The 22,837-nt window shown below is 35.2% G+C and overlaps 1 protein-coding gene across 2 annotated transcripts in view; it reads left to right on the forward strand.

The window, feature by feature from the left end:
• LOC110447645 (plexin-B2-like) overlaps positions 1-22,837 on the forward strand; it is a 99,338-nt gene that overhangs the window by 65,438 nt on the left and 11,063 nt on the right. For both annotated transcript variants that reach the window (XM_021493484.1, XM_021493485.1), the window contains 11 exons: positions 6,932-7,065; positions 8,191-8,250; positions 8,501-8,572; positions 13,130-13,196; positions 13,926-14,072; positions 14,497-14,656; positions 17,222-17,389; positions 17,728-17,822; positions 18,366-18,449; positions 21,602-21,756; positions 22,377-22,524. In XM_021493484.1, coding sequence (XP_021349159.1) covers positions 6,932-7,065; positions 8,191-8,250; positions 8,501-8,572; positions 13,130-13,196; positions 13,926-14,072; positions 14,497-14,656; positions 17,222-17,389; positions 17,728-17,822; positions 18,366-18,449; positions 21,602-21,756; positions 22,377-22,524 — 1,290 coding nt within the window. The remainder of the gene's footprint in view (positions 1-6,931; positions 7,066-8,190; positions 8,251-8,500; positions 8,573-13,129; positions 13,197-13,925; positions 14,073-14,496; positions 14,657-17,221; positions 17,390-17,727; positions 17,823-18,365; positions 18,450-21,601; positions 21,757-22,376; positions 22,525-22,837) is intronic.

Raw genomic sequence — 22,837 nt, forward strand, 5'->3', positions numbered from 1 at the left:
AAGAAATAGCGCATTGGAAAAAATCTGCACCACGAAAGATAGTTCCAATAAACTAGTATGATATTTATAACAGAAATTGGTAAAACAATTCAATTTGAAATTATTATTTTCATGAGGCCAAAAATGACCCATAACACGTACCCAAAGTCCTTTGTATTTAACTTTCAGAAATCAAACTCAATGAAATTAAACTCAAAGTAAGAGTGGTTCAGTGTTGGTCTGTACGAAACTTATTTCTGAAAAAGAACGATGCAGCCATCCGCAGATGCTGGCTGCAAAGAAGTCGAAACATGAAGATGTGAAATAGACAACAATGGTTTTCTGGTCATGTATTATTGAAAATCCCTTTTAAAGCTAAATACAGCTACCTGTAGTGAAGAACGTGTGGACCCACTCCAGTCAACCCTACAACATGTTATATGTATATTTAGACTGTTTGATCTCGATTTCTTCTATAAAACTAATGTTTGTATCATTTATGATATATATACATACTACTGACTATAAATGAACGGAACTAACTGATCTATGCATATTGATACTGTTCTCTATCTATAAGTCACAAACAATTCCTTCAAATATGAATGTTTAACCCACTACAAAAAAATAAACTACTGCATGGGGGTCCTGCTGGAGGTGTTGGCTAAAGCCTCTTCACAGTTCTATTTCATTACTATTGTATGCTGCAAGCAACATGTATGTAGTTATGTTCATTTGCAATTAACAGTTCTAGTAATTTCATTGACTATATAATGGTATAAGGACATCGTAAATCAAACTTGACGGTACCAATACCGATATAGTATTGGCGTTTCCGTTGTGATACTGTTGTTCTACCGATGTTAGAGCCGATGTGCTACCGAATACCATTTTACTGTCACCTCAGTGTTACCGAGGTGCCGCCGTTGTTCTAACAATGTGCCACCGTTGACCGGAGCTATAGTACATCAGTACTACTTCGTGGTATTCGGTAGTTCTACGGTATCACATCGATACCAGTACGGTACACATTGAGACCACCATGCACCGTTCCATTACGGGGCGCTACTGGTACTCTACCGACATTAACCAAGCCATACCGGAGTACTGCCATTGTAGTCCCCTTGCTCGCTCCGGCAGCACAACAGCTAAATTTTTCGATGATGTCCTGAGGATGTACTACAGTTCTTAGCAATGCCGATGCATTGCAGTATTTAAGTACCGATCCCCGAAAATTGCCAAATTTTGTGCTCCGGTATAGCTCCAGAGACCCAAATCGGCTAGGTGTGACAGGCCCTTAAGATGTGTGTCAGCTGGTACATATCTTTATCACATAATGTACAGTGTTATTCAGTGAATATACCTATGTTCTATTTGTTTGGGTTTTAACCCATGTAATATGACCTATCAGCCCTGTGATTGGTTGTAAGTTTCAATTGTTTCAATTGTGATGTAACACCTAGAGGACAAATACATGACCTCACAGACTAATACGCTCTGGAGTCAAAATGACGGCTTTTTACATTTCAATGTTGCATTAAAATTGTTTTACACAAATGATTGCCACAAATCTTGATTATGTGATAAAAAGGTCACTTCACTCATTTTAATTTCATATGAAATTTATGTTACCCAAATTTGACGGGAGTATTATGGTATGGCGTTGTCCGTCCGGCGTAAACTTTTGTTTGTCCGGCAATCTACTCCTACATTTTTCAACCGATCTCTTTGAAACTTGGTATAAATTATAATCATGACATGTTGTTGTGTTTCCTTGAAAGGAATTTTGATTCCACATTTTTTGCAAAAGTTATTGCCCTTTGTTCATTTCAGTATTTGGATTTTTTTATCCAGTGATTTTCTCCTACATTTTTATAGCATGACAGCTAAACACTCTTTGTATGATGCAGATCTTATTTCAAAGTAAGAAAGTATATTATAAAACTATATGGCATTCGACGGGCGTATATTGTTCTGACCCGCGGTACTCTTGTTCATTTTAGCTCGCCAGAGGCTCGCTCAATTGAAAAATTCTTACACTCATTTCATAAATCTATTATGAAATGGAAACTCATGTAAGATCCTATATATATATGTCATATGACACTGGTATAATACTGATACCTATGTGTAAAATCTGTATGACGTTTATGATACACGCCTGTGAAACTTGTTTAATGCTTGTGTGATATGCTTGTAGGACATTTGTGTGATGCTTAATGTGTGATACTTCTAAGACACTTGTATGACATTTGTGTGATGCAAATGTGTGACATGTGTATGACATTTGTGTTATGCTAGTGTATGACACTTGTATGACATTTGTGTGATGCAAATGTGTGACATTTGTATGACATTTGTGTTATGCTAGTGTATGACACTTGTATGACATTTGTGCGATGCTAATGTGCGACACTTGTATGACATTTGTGTGATGCTAATGTGCGACATTTGTATGACATTTGTGTGATACTAGTGTATGACATTTGTGTGATGCTTATGTGCGACATTTGTATGACATTTGTGTGATACTAGTGTATGACATTTGTGTGATGCTAGTTTATGACATTTGTGTGATACTAGTGTATGACATTTGTGTGATACTAGTATATGACATTTGTATGATACTAGTGTATGACATTTATGTGATACTAGTTTATGACATTTGTATGATACTAGTTTATGACATTTGTGTGATGCTAGTGTATGACACTTGTATGACATTTGTGTGATACTAGTATATGACATTTGTATGATACTAGTGTATGACATTTATGTGATACTAGTTTATGACATTTGTATGATACTAGTTTATGACATTTGTGTGATGCTAGTGTATGACACTTGTATGACATTTGTGTGATACTAGTATATGACATTTGTATGATACTAGTGTATGACATTTATGTGATACTAGTTTATGACATTTGTATGATACTAGTTTATGACATTTGTGTGATGCTAGTGTATGACACTTGTATGACATTTGTGTGATACTAGTATATGACATTTGTATGATACTAGTGTATGACATTTATGTGATACTAGTTTATGACATTTGTATGATACTAGTGTATGACATTTGTGTGATGCTAGTGTATGACACTTGTATGACATTTGTGTGATACTAGTATATGACATTTGTATGATACTAGTGTATGACATTTATGTGATACTAGTTTATGACATTTGTATGATACTAGTGTATGACATTTGTGTGATGCTAGTGTATGACACTTGTATGACATTTGTGTGATACTAGTATATGACATTTGTATGATACTAGTGTATGACATTTATGTGATACTAGTTTATGACATTTGTATGATACTAGTGTATGACATTTGTGTGATGCTAGTGTATGACACTTGTATGACATTTGTGTGATACTAGTATATGACATTTGTATGATACTAGTGTATGACATTTATGTGATACTAGTTTATGACATTTGTATGATACTAGTGTATGACATTTGTGTGATGCTAGTGTATGACACTTGTATGACATTTGTGTGATACTAGTATATGACATTTGTATGATACTAGTGTATGACATTTATGTGATACTAGTTTATGACATTTGTATGATACTAGTGTATGACATTTGTGTGATGCTAGTGTATGACACTTGTATGACATTTGTGTGATACTAGTATATGACATTTGTATGATACTAGTTTATGACATTTGTATGATACTAGTTTATGACATTTGTGTGATGCTAATGTATGACACTTGTATGACATTTGTGTGATACTAGTATATGACATTTGTATGATACTAGTGTATGACATTTATGTGATACTAGTTTATGACATTTGTATGATACTAGTTTATGACATTTGTGTGATGCTAGTTTATGACATTTGTGTGATGCTAGTGTGCGACACTTGTATGCCATTTGTGTGATACTAGTACATTACATTTGTATGATACTAGTGTATGACATTTGTGTGATGCTAGTGTATGACATTTTTGTGATGCTAGTATATGACATTTGTGTGATGCTTTTGTCTGACATTTGTATGACATTTGTGTGATACTAGTGTATGACATTTGTGTGATAATAGTATATGACATTTGTATGATACTAGTGCATGACATTTGTTTGATGCTAGTGTATGACATTTGTGTTATGCTAGTTTATGACATTTGAGTGATGCTAGTGTATGACATTTGTGTTATGCTAGTTTATGACATTTGAGTGATGCTAGTGTATGACATTTGTGTGATGCTAGTTTATGACATTTGTGTGATGCTTGTGTGCAACACTTGTATGCCATTTGTGTGATACTAGTATATGACTGTATGACATTTGTGTGATGCTAGTGTGCAACACTTGTATGCCATTTGTGTGATACTAGATATGACATTTGTATAATACTAGTGTATGACATTTGTGTGATGCTAATGTGCGACATTTGTATGACATTTGTGTGATACTAGTGTATGACATTTGTGTGATGCTAATATGTGACATTTGTATGACATTTGTGTGATAATAGTGTATGACATTTGTGTTATGCTAGTTTATGACATTTATGTGATGCGAGTGTATGACACTTGTATGACATTTGTGTGATACTAGTATATGACATTTGTATAATACTAGCGTATGACATTTGTTTGATGCTAGTGTATGACATTTGTGTGATGCAAGAGTATGACATTTGTGTGATGCTTATGTCTGACATTTATATGACATTTGTGTTATGCTAGTTTATGACATTTATGTGATGCGAGTGTATGACACTTGTATGACATTTGTGTGATACTAGTATATGACATTTGTATAATACTAGCGTATGACATTTGTTTGATGCTAGTGTATGACATTTGTGTGATGCAAGTGTATGACATTTGTGTGATGCTGATGTCTGACATTTATATGACATTTGTGTGATGCTAGTTTATGACATTTGTGTGATGCGAGTGTATGACACTTGTATGACATTTGTGTGATACTAGTATATGACATTTGTATGATACTAGTGCATGACATTTGTTTGATGCTAGTGTATGACATTTGTGTGATGCAAGTGTATGACATTTGTGTGATGCTTATGTCTGACATTTATATGACATTTGTGTTATGCTAGTTTATGACATTTGTGTGATGCGAGTGTATGACACTTGTATGACATTTGTGTGATACTAGTATATGACATTTGTATGATACTAGTGTATGACATTTGTTTGATGCTAGTGTATGACATTTGTGTGATGCAAGAGTATGACATTTGTGTGATGCTTATGTCTGACATTTATATGACATTTGTGTGATGCTAGTGTATGACATTTGTGTGATACTAGTGTATGACAATTGTGTGATGCTAGTGTATGACATTTGTGTGATACTAGTGTATGACATTTGTGTGATGCTAATGGGCGACATTTGTATGACATTTGTGTGATACTAGTGTATGACAATTGTGTGATGCTAGTGTATGACATTTGTGTGATGCGAGTGTATGACACTTGTATGACATTTGTGTGATACTAGTATATGACATTTGTATAATGCTAGTGTATGACATTTGCGTGATGCTAGTGTGCGACATTTGTGTGATGCTAGTATATGACATTTGTATAATGCTAGTGTATGACATTTGCGTGATGCTAGTGTGCGACATTTGTGTGATGCTAGTATATGACATTTGTATAATGCTAGTGTATGACATTTGCGTGATGCTAGTGTGCGACATTTGTGTGATGCTAGTGTATGACATTTGTGTTATGCTAGTTTATGACATTTGTGTGATGCGAGTGTATGACACTTGTATGACATTTGTGTGATACTAGTATATGACATTTGTGTGATGCTAATGTGCGACATTTGTATGCCATTTGTGTGATGCTAGTATATGACATTTGTATGATACTAGTGTATGACATTTGTTTGATGCTAGTGTATGACATTTGTGTGATGCAAGTGTATGACATTTGTGTGATGCTTATGTCTGACATTTATATGACATTTGTGTGATGCTAGTGTATGACATTTGTGTTATGCTAGTTTATGACATTTATGTGATGCGAGTGTATGACACTTGTATGACATTTGTGTGATACTAGTATATGACATTTGTGTGATGCTAATGTGCGACATTTGTATGCCATTTGTGTGATACTAGTATATGACATTTGTATGATACTAGTGTATGACATTTGTGTGATGATAATGTGCGACATTTGTATGATATTTGTGTGATGCTAGTGTATGACATTTGTGTGATGCTAGTGTATGCCATTTGTGTGATGCTAATATGTGACATTTGTATGACATTTGTGTGATACTAGTGTATGACATTTGTGTGATGATAATGTGCGTCATTTGTATGATATTTGTGTGATGCTAGTGTATGACATTTGTGTGATGCTAGTGTGCGACATTTGTGTGATGCTAGTGTATGACATTTGTGTGATGCTATATAAAAGCTAGTGTGCGACATTTGTGTGATGCTAGTATATGACATTTGTATAATGCTAGTGTATGACATTTGTGTGATGCTAATATGTGACATTTGTATGACATTTGTGTGATACTAGTGTATGACATTTGTGTGATGCTAGTGTATGACATTTGTGTGATGCTAGTGTGCGACACTTGTATGACATTTGTGTTATAATAATGAATGACACTTGTTTGACATTTTTATTACACTTGGATGTTTTAAAATTGTTTTCCCTGTCATAATAAGTTATCTCATTGGTAAGAAATATTTCATTTTTGGCATATTGGCATTATAATTAATTAGTTGATCGAACATTCACAACTTTTTATTAGACACCAGGTTTTTAATATATTCTTTTATTTATGGTGGTTGCATACTTGAAAAATGATTATATCAAGAAATATTAATGTTTTTAAAATTATTTAACAGGAAAATGTAAGTACATATATATGTATATACCCATCCCTGACATGTTTTTGTTTGTGTTATGATCAGCACCAAGTGGAGGACTTTGCAAAGCTAGCCCCTCGCAGTATACTGTTATTTGAGGAATTGTTGAAGAACAAGTTCTTCCTTCAGTCTCTCATTGGTACCCTAGAGCGACAGAACAAATTCAGCGTCCAGGAGAAGTAAGTACTACACTTAGGCAATGAATGTTTTAGCTAATGTCGTTGTGGTCCTGTTACACACATTGCTATTGATGACAAACATAATAAAGTCTTTCAGAGCTTTATGTAAGTTTGTCAGCAATATCAATGTGTGTTATAGGACCGTAACAATACTTGCTAAAATATTCATTATTTATATTTACATTTTGATAGAGGAGTTACCCTTTATTATATTATTTCGAACAGTTCTTTGTACAGTATAAATTAGGTGTTGACAAAAATGATATTGATGACGTCACAGTAGAGATTGATGACATTACAATAACAAATGCTGTTATAGTCTCATAACAACATTCGCCTTCACAATGCATTACAATGGAAGGATATAAAGCAAATATATCAATATAATTTAATTCAATGGTACACACTGTTTGACATCTTTTTCTAATGTTATAAAGAATGTTTTTATAATGAATGAGACCATGTTAAGTACAAGTATTACAACGTTGTTACAATTCATTGTAGCATGGCAGTGGTTGATGGGTTGTTTTTATGGTTTATTGTTACGAATTATTGTAAGGAGTTGTTGGTACGGTCATCATTAGGGCCCCCGCTCCAGAGATGTTGGTGCACTGCAGTAATTATACAGTCAGTGGTTGTTTGTCTGGGCGTTCACACTTTTGTTTCTGAAAAATTATCTCAGAATCCAATCTTCCTGAAATATGACATGGTCATACACTGTAAAATGTAGATGTGCAATTTAGAAAATTTGAAAGTCAATGCCAGGGTCATGGCTCTTACAATAAGGCTGTTGAAGACTACAGTCCTTGTCTCCAATTCAAAAAGTCTAATCTGTTTGAGATTTTAAATGGTGATACACTGTGATATGTAAATGTTCAATGGAGGTTTAAAAAAAAATTAAGGTCAAGTTCCATGTCAAGGTAACTGTCACTACATCTTATAATAGATAATTGGGGTGGGCTGTGTTACAGGGAGGCACATGACGGAGCCATTGCTGGCCTGTCAGGTTTAATTTCTTGCTGTAAATAGTCACGTTTTGTTTGTTTCATCTTTACGATGGTTGACACAAATCAATGTTATGAGTTATGAACAGATGTAATACAATCAATTTGTTGTTTTATTCAGGGCAGAATTTTCTTCATTGCTGACCTTGACATTGATGGGAAAGATGACCTACATATCAGAGTAAGTGTGACCTAATTAAAATGATAACTGATGTGTATCATCATACAACTTTAACATTGCCGGAATGAATGACCTACTTATCAGAGTAATAGTGTGACCTAATTAAAATGATAACAATACTATATCATCATACAACTTTAACATTGCAGGAATGAATGACCTTCTTATCCGAGTAAGTTTGATCTGATAAATGATAACTATATATATAAGTACATCGTAACCAGAGTAAAATTATTTTTTGCATTTGAAGAGTGATTGAAGAACTGCTGCATCGACTCATTGGTAGAGCCTCTCGTAAACAGCACCGAGTTCTGTTCAGAAGGTACGTATATATAATGGTGTTCATATGGAGGTACGTATATATAATGTCTGGTGTTCATAAGGAGGTACGTATATATAATGTCTGGTGTTTATAAGGAGGTACGTATATATAATGTCTGGTGTTTATAAGGTGGTACGTAAATATAATGTCTGGTGTTTATAAGGAGGTACGTATATATAATGTCTGGTGTTCATAAGGAGGTACGTATATATAATGTCTGGTGTTCATAAGGAGGTACATATATATAATGTCTGGTGTTCATAAGGAGGTACGTATATATAATGTCTGGTGTTCATAAGGAGGTACGTATATATAATGTCTGGTGTTTATAAGGAGGTACGTATATATAATGTCTGGTGTTTATAAGGAGGTACGTATATATAATGTCTGGTGTTTATAAGGAGGTACGTATATATAATGTCTGGTGTTTATAAGGAGGTACGTATATATAATGTCTGGTGTTCATAAGGAGGTACGTATATATAATGTCTGGTGTTCATAAGGAGGTACGTATATATAATGTCTGGTGTTTATAAGGAGGTACGTATATATAATGTCTGGTGTTTATAAGGAGGTACGTATATATAATGTCTGGTGTTTATAAGGAGGTACGTATATATAATGTCTGGTGTTTATAAGGAGGTACGTATATATAATGTCTGGTGTTTATAAGGAGGTACGTATATATAATGTCTGGTGTTTATAAGGAGGTACGTATATATAATGTCTGGTGTTTATAAGGAGGTACGTATATATAATGTCTGGTGTTTATAAGGAGGTACGTATATATAATGTCTGGTGTTTATAAGGAGGTACGTATATATAATGTCTGGTGTTTATAAGGAGGTACGTATATATAATGTCTGGTGTTTATAAGGAGGTACGTATATATAATGTCTGGTGTTTATAAGGAGGTACGTATATATAATGTCTGGTGTTTATAAGGAGGTACGTATATATAATGTCTGGTGTTTATAAGGAGGTACGTATATATAATGTCTGGTGTTTATAAGGAGGTACGTATATATAATGTCTGGTGTTTATAAGGAGGTACGTATATATAATGTCTGGTGTTTATAAGGAGGTACGTATATATAATGTCTGGTGTTTATAAGGAGGTACGTATATATAATGTCTGGTGTTTATAAGGAGGTACGTATATATAATGTCTGGTGTTTATAAGGAGGTACGTATATATAATGTCTGGTGTTTATAAGGAGGTACGTATATATAATGTCTGGTGTTTATAAGGAGGTACGTATATATAATGTCTGGTGTTTATAAGGAGGTACGTATATATAATGTCTGGTGTTTATAAGGAGGTACGTATATATAATGTCTGGTGTTTATAAGGAGGTACGTATATATAATGTCTGGTGTTTATAAGGAGGTACGTATATATAATGTCTGGTGTTTATAAGGAGGTACGTATATATAATGTCTGGTGTTTATAAGGAGGTACGTATATATAATGTCTGGTGTTTATAAGGAGGTACGTATATATAATGTCTGGTGTTTATAAGGAGGTACGTATATATAATGTCTGGTGTTTATAAGGAGGTACGTATATATAATGTCTGGTGTTTATAAGGAGGTACGTATATATAATGTCTGGTGTTTATAAGGAGGTACGTATATATAATGTCTGGTGTTTATAAGGAGGTACGTATATATAATGTCTGGTGTTTATAAGGAGGTACGTATATATAATGTCTGGTGTTTATAAGGAGGTACGTATATATAATGTCTGGTGTTTATAAGGAGGTACGTATATATAATGTCTGGTGTTTATAAGGAGGTACGTATATATAATGTCTGGTGTTTATAAGGAGGTACGTATATATAATGTCTGGTGTTTATAAGGAGGTACGTATATATAATGTCTGGTGTTTATAAGGAGGTACGTATATATAATGTCTGGTGTTTATAAGGAGGTACGTATATATAATGTCTGGTGTTTATAAGGAGGTACGTATATATAATGTCTGGTGTTTATAAGGAGGTACGTATATATAATGTCTGGTGTTTATAAGGAGGTACGTATATATAATGTCTGGTGTTTATAAGGAGGTACGTATATATAATGTCTGGTGTTTATAAGGAGGTACGTATATATAATGTCTGGTGTTCATAAGGAGGTACGTATATATAATGTCTGGTGTTCATAAGGAGGTACGTATATATAATGTCTGGTGTTTATAAGGAGGTACGTATATATAATGTCTGGTGTTTATAAGGAGGTACGTATATATAATGTCTGGTGTTTATAAGGAGGTACGTATATATAATGTCTGGTGTTTATAAGGAGGTACGTATATATAATGTCTGGTGTTTATAAGGAGGTACGTATATATAATGTCTGGTGTTTATAAGGAGGTACGTATATATAATGTCTGGTGTTTATAAGGAGGTACGTATATATAATGTCTGGTGTTTATAAGGAGGTACGTATATATAATGTCTGGTGTTTATAAGGAGGTACGTATATATAATGTCTGGTGTTTATAAGGAGGTACGTATATATAATGTCTGGTGTTTATAAGGAGGTACGTATATATAATGTCTGGTGTTTATAAGGAGGTACGTATATATAATGTCTGGTGTTTATAAGGAGGTACGTATATATAATGTCTGGTGTTTATAAGGAGGTACGTATATATAATGTCTGGTGTTTATAAGGAGGTACGTATATATAATGTCTGGTGTTTATAAGGAGGTACGTATATATAATGTCTGGTGTTTATAAGGAGGTACGTATATATAATGTCTGGTGTTTATAAGGAGGTACGTATATATAATGTCTGGTGTTTATAAGGAGGTACGTATATATAATGTCTGGTGTTTATAAGGAGGTACGTATATATAATGTCTGGTGTTTATAAGGAGGTACGTATATATAATGTCTGGTGTTTATAAGGAGGTACGTATATATAATGTCTGGTGTTTATAAGGAGGTACGTATATATAATGTCTGGTGTTTATAAGGAGGTACGTATATATAATGTCTGGTGTTTATAAGGAGGTACGTATATATAATGTCTGGTGTTTATAAGGAGGTACGTATATATAATGTCTGGTGTTTATAAGGAGGTACGTATATATAATGTCTGGTGTTTATAAGGAGGTACGTATATATAATGTCTGGTGTTTATAAGGAGGTACGTATATATAATGTCTGGTGTTTATAAGGAGGTACGTATATATAATGTCTGGTGTTTATAAGGAGGTACGTATATATAATGTCTGGTGTTTATAAGGAGGTACGTATATATAATGTCTGGTGTTTATAAGGAGGTACGTATATATAATGTCTGGTGTTTATAAGGAGGTACGTATATATAATGTCTGGTGTTTATAAGGAGGTACGTATATATAATGTCTGGTGTTTATAAGGAGGTACGTATATATAATGTCTGGTGTTTATAAGGAGGTACGTATATATAATGTCTGGTGTTTATAAGGAGGTACGTATATATAATGTCTGGTGTTTATAAGGAGGTACGTATATATAATGTCTGGTGTTTATAAGGAGGTACGTATATATAATGTCTGGTGTTTATAAGGAGGTACGTATATATAATGTCTGGTGTTTATAAGGAGGTACGTATATATAATGTCTGGTGTTTATAAGGAGGTACGTATATATAATGTCTGGTGTTTATAAGGAGGTACGTATATATAATGTCTGGTGTTTATAAGGAGGTACGTATATATAATGTCTGGTGTTTATAAGGAGGTACGTATATATAATGTCTGGTGTTTATAAGGAGGTACGTATATATAATGTCTGGTGTTTATAAGGAGGTACGTATATATAATGTCTGGTGTTTATAAGGAGGTACGTATATATAATGTCTGGTGTTTATAAGGAGGTACGTATATATAATGTCTGGTGTTCATAAGGAGGTACTTATATATAATGTCTGGTGTTTATAAGGAGGTATGTATATATAATGTCTGGTGTTCATTTGGAGGTACGTATATATAATGTCTGGTGTTTATATGGAGGTACGTATATATAATGTCTGGTGTTTATAAGGAGGTACGTATATATAATGTCTGGTGTTCATAAGGAGGTACGTATATATAATGTTTGGTGTTTATAAGGAGGTACGTATATAAAATGTCCGGTGTTTATAAGGAGGTACGTATATATAATGTCTGGTGTTCATAAGGAGGTACATATATATAATGTCTGGTGTTGATAAGGAGGTACGTATATATAATGTCTGGTGTTTATAAGGTGGTACGTATATATAATGTCTGGTGTTCATAAGGAGGTACATGTACTGGTTGATCTACAACATGTTGCTAACCTCGATCTGGAGCCATAATTGTCAGGAAGTGAATGCTACAGTCAAATTTGTACATTAGAAACTACTCTTTTTAACTGACAAATCATGAACTACACACATATTCCCCTTGGAATTACAGATGTATATCAGTTCCCATACACAGACTGACATGTGACTTATAAGAGATATTGACATTTCTGAGTCGGGTTCTTGTCGTAGACATTACTTTTACAAATTAATGATGAAACAATTATTGTTTTAGGTCCGACTCCATCACACAGAAACTGCTGTCTAATTGGCTGGCCCTGTCACTGTATCCATACCTTAAGGTGTGTCTTCAGAAAATCCTAATACAAACATACACAGATTGATAAGTATTTATAATTTTAAACATTCTTATTTTTTGAAGACGTTCTATCTACCCACTTTCACCTGATAAGTATACAATATCATTACCTAATGGAATATGGTTTTAGCTCACCTAAGTTCGCTGTCAAGCATCAATATTGTTTGTTTTAAAAATGTTTCTGAATAACCATGAGGCCTTTGGTCAGTAGCATGCTGGAATAAAGTGCTATCAAGTATGTTCACATGAATATAACCTTGACCTAACTTCAAGATCAACAGAGGTCGAATTTGTTAAAGCTATTGAAGTATTTCTGCTGAATAACCAAGAGGTCTTTAACTCATTCACCCCTGAAATTTGATAATAACATTTTCCAACCTTTGAATAAGATATGTCTTCAGGGGTGTTAAGGGTGAATTGAAAATTGACCAATAGGCTGCTGGAATGAAGGATTGAAGTTCAGTTCTTGTTTCCCTTTATCAGCCATGTTTCATACTGACCGGCCAGCCCTTTGTTATTACCCAGGGTATCTGGTGAAACAGATCATCGTATACAAGGGTAACACATATCTACATTGTAGGGTATACAAGGGTAACACATATCTACATTGTAGGGTATACAAGGGTAACACATATCTACATTGTAGGGTATACAAAGGTAACACATATCTACATTGTAGGGTATACAAAGGTAACACATATCTACATTGTAGGGTGGAGGAGGCCAGCAACTCTTCATGTTGTACAAGGCCTCACAGACAGTAATGGAAAAGGGTCCAATCGACGCTGTTACTTTGCAGGCCAAAGATACATTGGCTGAGGAACGCCTCCTGAAGATGGACCTGCAATACGAGTCCCTAGTAAGTTTTTCAAGTACAAGAAGGGTTAACATTGAGTGCACGAAAACTTTACAGTTTCCTGGTAGATTTTATGAGTACTGGTGGGTGTGTACTAGTAGTATGTATGATTACTAGTGAGGGCTGTGTTCACCCTATGTTTGTATTCTTTATATTTGAAATCTGATGTCTCATTATAGTCTCAACGTAAGCTCTTAATTTCACTTTATATCAGAAATTTAACACATGTCTTCTGAAGAGGTTATAGGACTTCAGTCTTCACACACAATAAGTTTCTGTTTCAGAGCTTTGAAAATACAACTTTCTATCAAATTTGTGTTGATTCCTAGTACATGTATATAGTATTAATGTTGGATGATTAAATAGTGACAATTTCTTTCTGTCTAACAAAATTGGGTTGGTTAAAATTTGATCATGTATGCTTCAGACATTGGAGGTGGACTTGAATGGCAGAAAGGAACTGCGCTACATGTGTACAGTGCTGGACTGTGATACCATCACACAGGTCAAAGCCAAATGTATGTACAAAATCTACAAAAACAAGGCAGCCTCTGAACTACATTTTACACCCGATGAGCTGGTCCTAGGTAAGTCATGTAGGTATTACACTGTACAGGTGTGAATTGTCCTCAGTAGGTCATGTAGGTATTATACTGTACAGGTGTGACTTGTCCTCAGTAGGTCATGCAGGTATTACACTGTACAGGTGTGACTTAATTGTCCTCAGTAAGTCATGTAGTTATTACACTGTACAGGTATGACTTGTCCTCAGTAAGTCATGCAGGTATTGCACTGTACATGGCGACCTGTCCTCAGTAAGTCATGTAGGTATTACACTGTACAGGTGTGACTTGTCCTCAGTAAGTCATGCAGGTATTACACTGTACATGGTGACCTGTCCTCAGTAAGTCATGCAGGTATTACACGGTACAGGTTCCTCAGTAAGTCATGTAGTTATTACACTGTACAGGTATGACTTGTCCTCAGTAAGTCATGCAGGTATTGCACTGTACATGGTGACCTGTCCTCAGTAAGTCATGTAGGTATTACACTGTACAGGTGTGACTTAATTGTCCTCAGTAAGTCATGTAGTTATTACACTGTACAGGTGTGACCTGTCCACTGTACATGGTGACCTGTCCTCAGTAAGTCATGTAGGAATTACACTGTACAGGTGTGACTTAATTGTCCTCAGTAAGTCCTGTAGTTATTACACTGTACAGGTGTGACCTGTCCACTGTACATGGTGACCTGTCCTCAGTAAGTCATGCAGGTATTACACTGTACAGGGGTGACTTGTCCACAGTAAGTCATGTAGGTATTACACTGTACATGTGTGACTTGTCCTCAGTAAGTCATGTAGGTATTACCCTGTACAGGTGTGACTTGTCCTCAGTAAGTCATATAGGTATTACACTGTACAGGTGTTACTTGTCCTCAGTAAGTCATGTAGGTATTACACTGTACAGGTGTGACTTGTCCACAGTAAGTCATGTAGTTATTACACTGTACAGGGTGACTTGTCCTCAGTAAATCATGCTGGTATTACACTGTACAGGTGTGACTTGTCCCCAGTAAGTCATGTAGGTATTACACTGTACAGGTGTTACTTGTCCTCAGTAGGTCATGTAGGTATTACACTGTACAGGTGTGACTTGTCCTCAGTAAATCATGCTGGTATTACACTGTACAGGTGTGACTTGTCCTCAGTAAGTCATGCAGGTATTACACTGTACGGGTGTGACTTGTCCCCAGTAAGTCATGTAGGTATTACACTGTACAGGTGTGACTTGTCCACAGTAAGTCATGTAGGTATTACACTGTACAGGTGTTACTTGTACTCAGTAGGTCATGTAGGTATTACACTGTACCGGTGTGACCTGTCCTCAGTAAGTCATGTAGGTATTACACTGTACAGGGGTGACTTGTCCTCAGTAAGTCATGTAGTTATTACACGGTACAGGTGTGACTTGTCCCCAGGAAGTCATGTAGAAATTACACTGTAAAGGTGTGACTTGTCCTCGATAAGTCATGCAGGTATTACACTGTACAGGTGTGACTTGTCCACAGTAAGTCATGTAGTTATTACACTGTACAGGTGTGACTTGTCCTAAGTAAGTCATGCAGGTATTACACTATACAGGTGTGACTTGTCCTCAGTAAGTCATCCAGGTATTACACTGTACAGGTGTGACTTGTCCACAGTAAGTCATGTAGTTATTACACTGTACAGGGTGACTTGTCCTCAGTAAATCATGCTGGTATTACACTGTATAGGTGTGACTTGTCCTCAGTAAGTCATGCAGGTATTGCACTGTACATGGTGACCTGTCCTCAGTAAGTCATGTAGGTATTACACTGTACAGGTGTGACTTGTCCCCAGGAAGTCATGTAGGTATTACACTGTAAAGGTGTGACTTGTCCTCAATAAGTCATGCAGGTATTACACTGTACAGGTGTGACTTGTCCTCAGTAAGTTATGCAGGTATTTCACTGTACAGGTGTGACTTGTCCCCAGGAAGGCATGTAGGTATTACACTGTAAAGGTGAGACTTGTCCTCAATAAGTCATGCAGGGATTACACTGTACAGGTGTGACTTGTCCCCAGGAAGTCATGTAGGTATTACACTGTACAGGTGTGACTTGTCCTCAGTAAGTCATGCAGGTATTACACGGTATAGGGTTGAATCATCATAATTTCCAACAAATTTGACTCCTTTACTTGCGTTAATGTTTAAGATTCTTGGATCTCAAGATGAATCAAGATGAGGGGGTTCATAGACTCTCACACATCTATGACTAGGTATTTAACAAAGTGTAGCAGAATTGATTTGTTGGCTCGACCATGCATCATATGTACATTTATAGGAAATATGTTTTAACAATCTTTTTCTGGTAAAGATGAGTACATATCGCAATAGTCATTGAAACACAATATAAACTTTTCACTGGTTGTGTTATAAGAACCTGTTTACAATCACCTTTGCTGTTAGATAAATGTTTTGAATTAGTCCAGCTGATTTGCTGAGTTCAGAGGTTCAAGATTCAGCGTTACTTCTCTGGTCATATCATTTCTTTATTGATTTTGTTCACACTCCATGCCAAGGGTGAGTTAATTGTGTATGTGTGACGAATAGGAAATATCTTTTCAGAGTGGCATGCTGGGAAAGGTGGTAAATTGGTGTTGAATGACATAGATAGGACAAGTACAAAACGTGAGGGGTATGTGTGCCGTAACACTCTCAAACACTACAATGTTAAAGATGGCAGTTGTATGGCCCTACTGATTTCTGATGAGCCGGATGATCAGGAGCTTTATTGTAAGTTGATTCAAGCTAAAATACCTACCAGCAATCTTACAGTAGTGTATTTGAAATTCCTGTTCATCTATAGTTGATAATGTTATAGCAATTTCTTAAATATGACCCTATCACTGGCTTTTTGAAAAATTCTAAAAGTTCCAGATTGTTTTATGACCAGACTCAATACCAATATTTTCATAACAACAGGTCAATCACTGTCATTTGACCTACAGGGAAATATGAAGATTGTCTGCTTGTTTGGAGAAATATGTTGCTAATAAGTTACTATAAATTAAAAAGATCTAGAGTTTCTTTGTTGTTATATTTTAAAATTACATCTTCTTTCCATTTCACAGATAATACAGAAGCAACTTCAATGAATGATGTTCTGTTGAGTGAGCATAGTATGACCAGTTATATGAGTATGTCACCAGAGAAACAGTGGCACATGGTGAGTACCATGGCAGACAAAGGTTGTGTAGTTCTCAGTCCACCAACAGTTGTGTATTTCTCAGATCACCAACAGTTGTGTAGTTCTTAGTACAACAACAGTTGTGTAGTTCTCAGTACAACAACAGTTGTGTAGGTGTCCAACCAACAACAGTTGTGTAGTTCTCAGTACAACAACAGTTGTGTAGTTCTCAGTACAACAATAGTTGTGTATACATAGTTCTCAGTTACAGTTGTGTAGTTTTTGGACCAAAAACAGTTGTGTAGTTCTCAGTCCACCAACAGTTGTATTTCTCAGATCACCAACAGTTGTGTAGTTCTAAGTACAACAACAGTTGTGTAGGTGTCCAACCAACAACAGTTGTGTAGTTCTCAAACCGGCAACAATTGTGTAGTTCTCAGACCAACAACAGTTGTGTAATTATCAAACCAAAATGTTCGTATTTCTTGATATATAAATATATTATTGAATGAAAAAATTGATTGACCACTTTCCTTATCAGCACTCTGAAATGTCACTTAGCACTTGATATATTTATGATAGGTATTCCCTGAGGAAGATGAAAAGGAAAGCAGGAGACAAGTACTCATTGAAGAGCTGTACCTAAACAGACTGCTGCACACTAAGGTAAGATTGATCAGACTGCTGCACACTAAGGTAAGAATGATCAGACTGCTGCACACTAAGGTAAGAATGATCAGACTGCTGCACACTAAGGTAAGAATGATCAGACTGCTTTACACTTAGGTAAGAATGATCAGACTGCTGTCCACTAAGGTAAGAATGATCAGACTGCTTCTCTCTAAGGTAAGAATGATCAGACTGCTTCTCTCTAAGGTAAGAATGATCAGACTGCTTCTCTCTAAGGTAAGAATGATCAGACTGCTTCTCTCTAAGGTAAGAATGATCAGACTGCTACCCACTAAGGTAAGAATGATCAGACTGCTACCCACTAAGGTAAGAATGATCAGACTGCTGTCCACTAAGCTGAGAATGACCAGACTGCTACACACTAAGGCAAGAATGATCAGACTGCTTTACACTTAGGTAAGAATGAGCAGACTGCTGTCCACTAAGGTAAGAATGATCAGACTGCTGCACACTAAGGCAGACTGCTACACACTAAGGTAAGAATGATCAGACTGCTGTCCACTAAGGTGAGAATGACCAGACTGCTACACACTAAGGTAAGAATGATCAGACTGCTGTCCACTAAGGTAAGAATGACCAGACTGCTGTCCACTAAGGTAAGAATGATCAGACTGCTACACACTAAGGTAAGAATGATCAGACTGCTATACACTAAGGTAAGAATGATCAGACTGCTACACACTAAGGTAAGAATGATTAGACTGTTGTCCACTAAGGTAAGAATGATCAGACTGCTACACACTAAGGTAAGCATGATCAGACTGCTACACACTAAGGTAAGAATGATCATACTGCTACACACTAAGGTAAGAATGATCAGACTGCTTAACACTAAGGTAAGAATGATCAGACTGCTGTCCACTGAGGTAAGAATGATCAGACTGCTACACACTAAGGTAAGCATGATCAGACTGCTACACACTAAGGTAAGAATGGTCAGACTGCTACACACTAAGGTAAGAATGATCAGACTGTTGTCCACTAAGGTAAGAATGATCAGACTGCTGTCCACTGAGGTAAGAATGATCAGACTGCTACACACTAAGGTAAGAATGATCAGACTGCTGTCCACTAAGGTAAGAATGATCAGACTGCTGCACACTCAGGTAAGAATGATCAGACTGCTGTCCACTAAGGTAAGAATGACCAGACTGCTACACACTAAGATAAGAATGACCAGACTGCTACACACTAAGATAAGAATGACCAGACTGCTGCACACTTAAATAAGGATGAGTAGACTGCTGCACACTTAGGTAAGAATGACCAGACTGCTGCACACTAAGGTAAGAATGATCAGACTGCTGCACAATAAGGTAAGAACGATCAGACTGCTGCACACTTAATTAAGAATGACCAGACTGCTGCACACTTAAATAAGGATGAGTAGACTGCTGCACCCTAAGGTAAGAATGATCAGACTGCTGCACACTTAAATAAGGGGGAGTAGACTGCTGCACACTAAGGTAAGAATGACCAGACTGCTGCACACTAAGGTAAGAATGATCGGACTGCTGCACACTTAAATAAGGATGAGTAGACTGCTGCACCCTAAGGTAAGAATGATCAGACTGCTGCACACTCACTAAGGTAAGAATGATCAGACTGCTGTCCACTAAGGTAAGAATGATCAGACTGCTGCACACTAAGGTAAGAACGATCAGACTGCTGCACACTTAAATAAGAATGACCAGACTGCTGCACACTTAAATAAGGATGAGTAGACTGTTGCACACTAAGGTAAGAATGATCAGACTGCTGCACACTAAGGTAAGAACGATCAGACTGCTGCACACTTAAATAAGAATGACCAGACTGCTGCACACTTAAATAAGGATGAGTAGACTGCTGCACACTAAGCTAAGATTCAGCTGATGGCTGCTGATGTAAGCATGAGCAAAGGGCTACTGACAAAGGTTAGGAAGGGCAGAGTGGTGCATACTAAGATCAAGGGAACAACTTGGTCACAAGGTTATTCATTTCTGGGATTAATGAACACAATTGTTGTGAAAATCCATTATAGAATACATAGATGTAATGTTTGATGTTACAGTTAACACTTATAGAACACATAAATGTAATGTTTGGTGTTACAGTTAACACTTATAGAATACATAAATGTAATGTTTGTTGTTACAGTTAACTCTTATAGAATACATAGATGCAATGTTTGATGTTACAGTTATCACTTATAGAATACATAAATGTAATATTTGATGTTACAGTTATCACTTATAGAATACATAAATGTAATGTTTGATGTTACCGTTATCACTTATAGAATACATAAATGTAATGTTTGATGTTACAGTTATCACTTATAGAATACATAAATGTAATGTTTGATGTTACAGTTAACACTTATAGAATACATAAATGTAATGTTTGATGTTACAGTTAACTCTTATAGAATACATAGATGCAATGTTTGATGTTACAGTTATCACTTATAGAATACATAAATGTAATGTTTGATGTTACAGTTATCACTTATAGAATACATAAATGTAATGTTTGATGTTACAGTTAACACTTATAGAATACATAGATGTAATGTTTGATGTTACAGTTAACACTTATAGAATACATAGATGTAATGTTTGATGTTACAGTTAACACTTATAGAATACATAGATGTAATGTTTGATGTTACAGTTAACACTTATAGAATACATAGATGTAATGTTTGATGTTACAGTTAACACTTATAGAATACATAGATGTAATGTTTGATGTTACAGTTAACACTTATAGAATACATAGATGTAATGTTTGATGTTACAGTTAACACTTATAGAATACATAGATGTAATGTTTGATGTTACAGTTAACACTTATAGAATACATAGATGTAATGTTTGATGTTACAGTTAACACTTATAGAATACATAGATGTAATGTTTGATGTTACAGTTAACACTTATAGAATACATAGATGTAATGTTTGATGTTACAGTTAACACTTATAGAATACATAGATGTAATGTTTGATGTTACAGTTAACACTTATAGAATACATAGATGTAATGTTTGATGTTACAGTTAACACTTATAGAATACATAAATGTAATGTTTGATGTTACAGTTAACACTTATAGAATACATAGATGCTGTGTTTGATGTTACAGTTAACACTTATGGAATACATAGATGCTGTGTTTGAGAATGTGTTGGATGAGAAGCGTGTGCCACCAGTGGTTTGCTACCTGTTTAAGATGTTTGAGAACATAGCAAAGGAACACAATGTGGATCCTGACATTGTGTCCCGTTGGAAAAGTGAATGGTAAATATCTTCTAACATGAGCCTATACATGTACAGTATACCATTATCAATAAGGCTCGATCTCTATCTCTGTATCATAGTATCTGTGAATTACTCTTTGTATCAGTAAGTATATATGTCTGTTTCAGTAAGTCTTTTCACCAATAAATCTATGTCTGTATCAATAAGTCTGTCTGAATTAAGTTTTGGGTATTATTTAGTCCATGTAGATATCAATAAGTCTGTATGTCTGTTCCAGTAAGTCTTTTCATCAATAAGTCTATGTCTGTTTCAATAAGTCTATATGTCTGTTTCAATAAGTCTATATGTCTGTTTCAATAAGTCTATGTCTGTTTCAATAAGTGTTTATCAATAACGCTTTTCCTGTTTCTTTAAGTCAATGTCTTTTATTTAAGTGTATCTTAATTAAATAGCTAGTGTGTATATATATATATATAGGTTTATATAAGTTCAAAATGACTCCTACCTTAAACATGAATTTGATTTTTTTATGAGAATTTATTGGATTACACAGTACTTTTGGGACAACATTTTGAAGTTATATAGATTTAACATTTTTTGTGTGACAATATCTGTATACACAAAGCCTTTACTTAAAGTGACACTGTTTAAACTTACAGCTATGCTATGAGGATCTGGTCGTTGTGGATCAGTTGTCCAGACTTGCTTTTTGACATCATCCTGGCTAAGCATGTCATCCCCTGTCTGGATGTCATCAAGTCCATGTTTAGTGATGTATTCTCCAGAACCGATTCCAAGCTTAGCAAAGTACGTTCAACCTTATTTAAACTAACCAAATTCTCCCTGAAATTTTGATTTTGTTTTGCATTGCAGAATTAAAGAGTGACTGTCTATTAATTGTATTGTGGGATAAAACAGTGACTGTATATTGTATTGTAGGATCAAACAGTGACTGTATATTGTATAACAGTATTAAACAGTGACTGTATATTGTATAACAGTATAAAACAGTGACTGTATATTGTATTGTAGTATTAAACAGTGACTGTATATTGTATTGTAGTATTAAACAGTGACTGTATATTGTATTGTAGGATTAAACAGTGACTGTATATTGTAT

This window comes from Mizuhopecten yessoensis, unplaced genomic scaffold (genome assembly GCF_002113885.1).
Source record: "Mizuhopecten yessoensis strain PY_sf001 unplaced genomic scaffold, ASM211388v2 scaffold3555, whole genome shotgun sequence".
Lineage (NCBI taxonomy): Eukaryota > Metazoa > Mollusca > Bivalvia > Pectinida > Pectinidae > Mizuhopecten > Mizuhopecten yessoensis.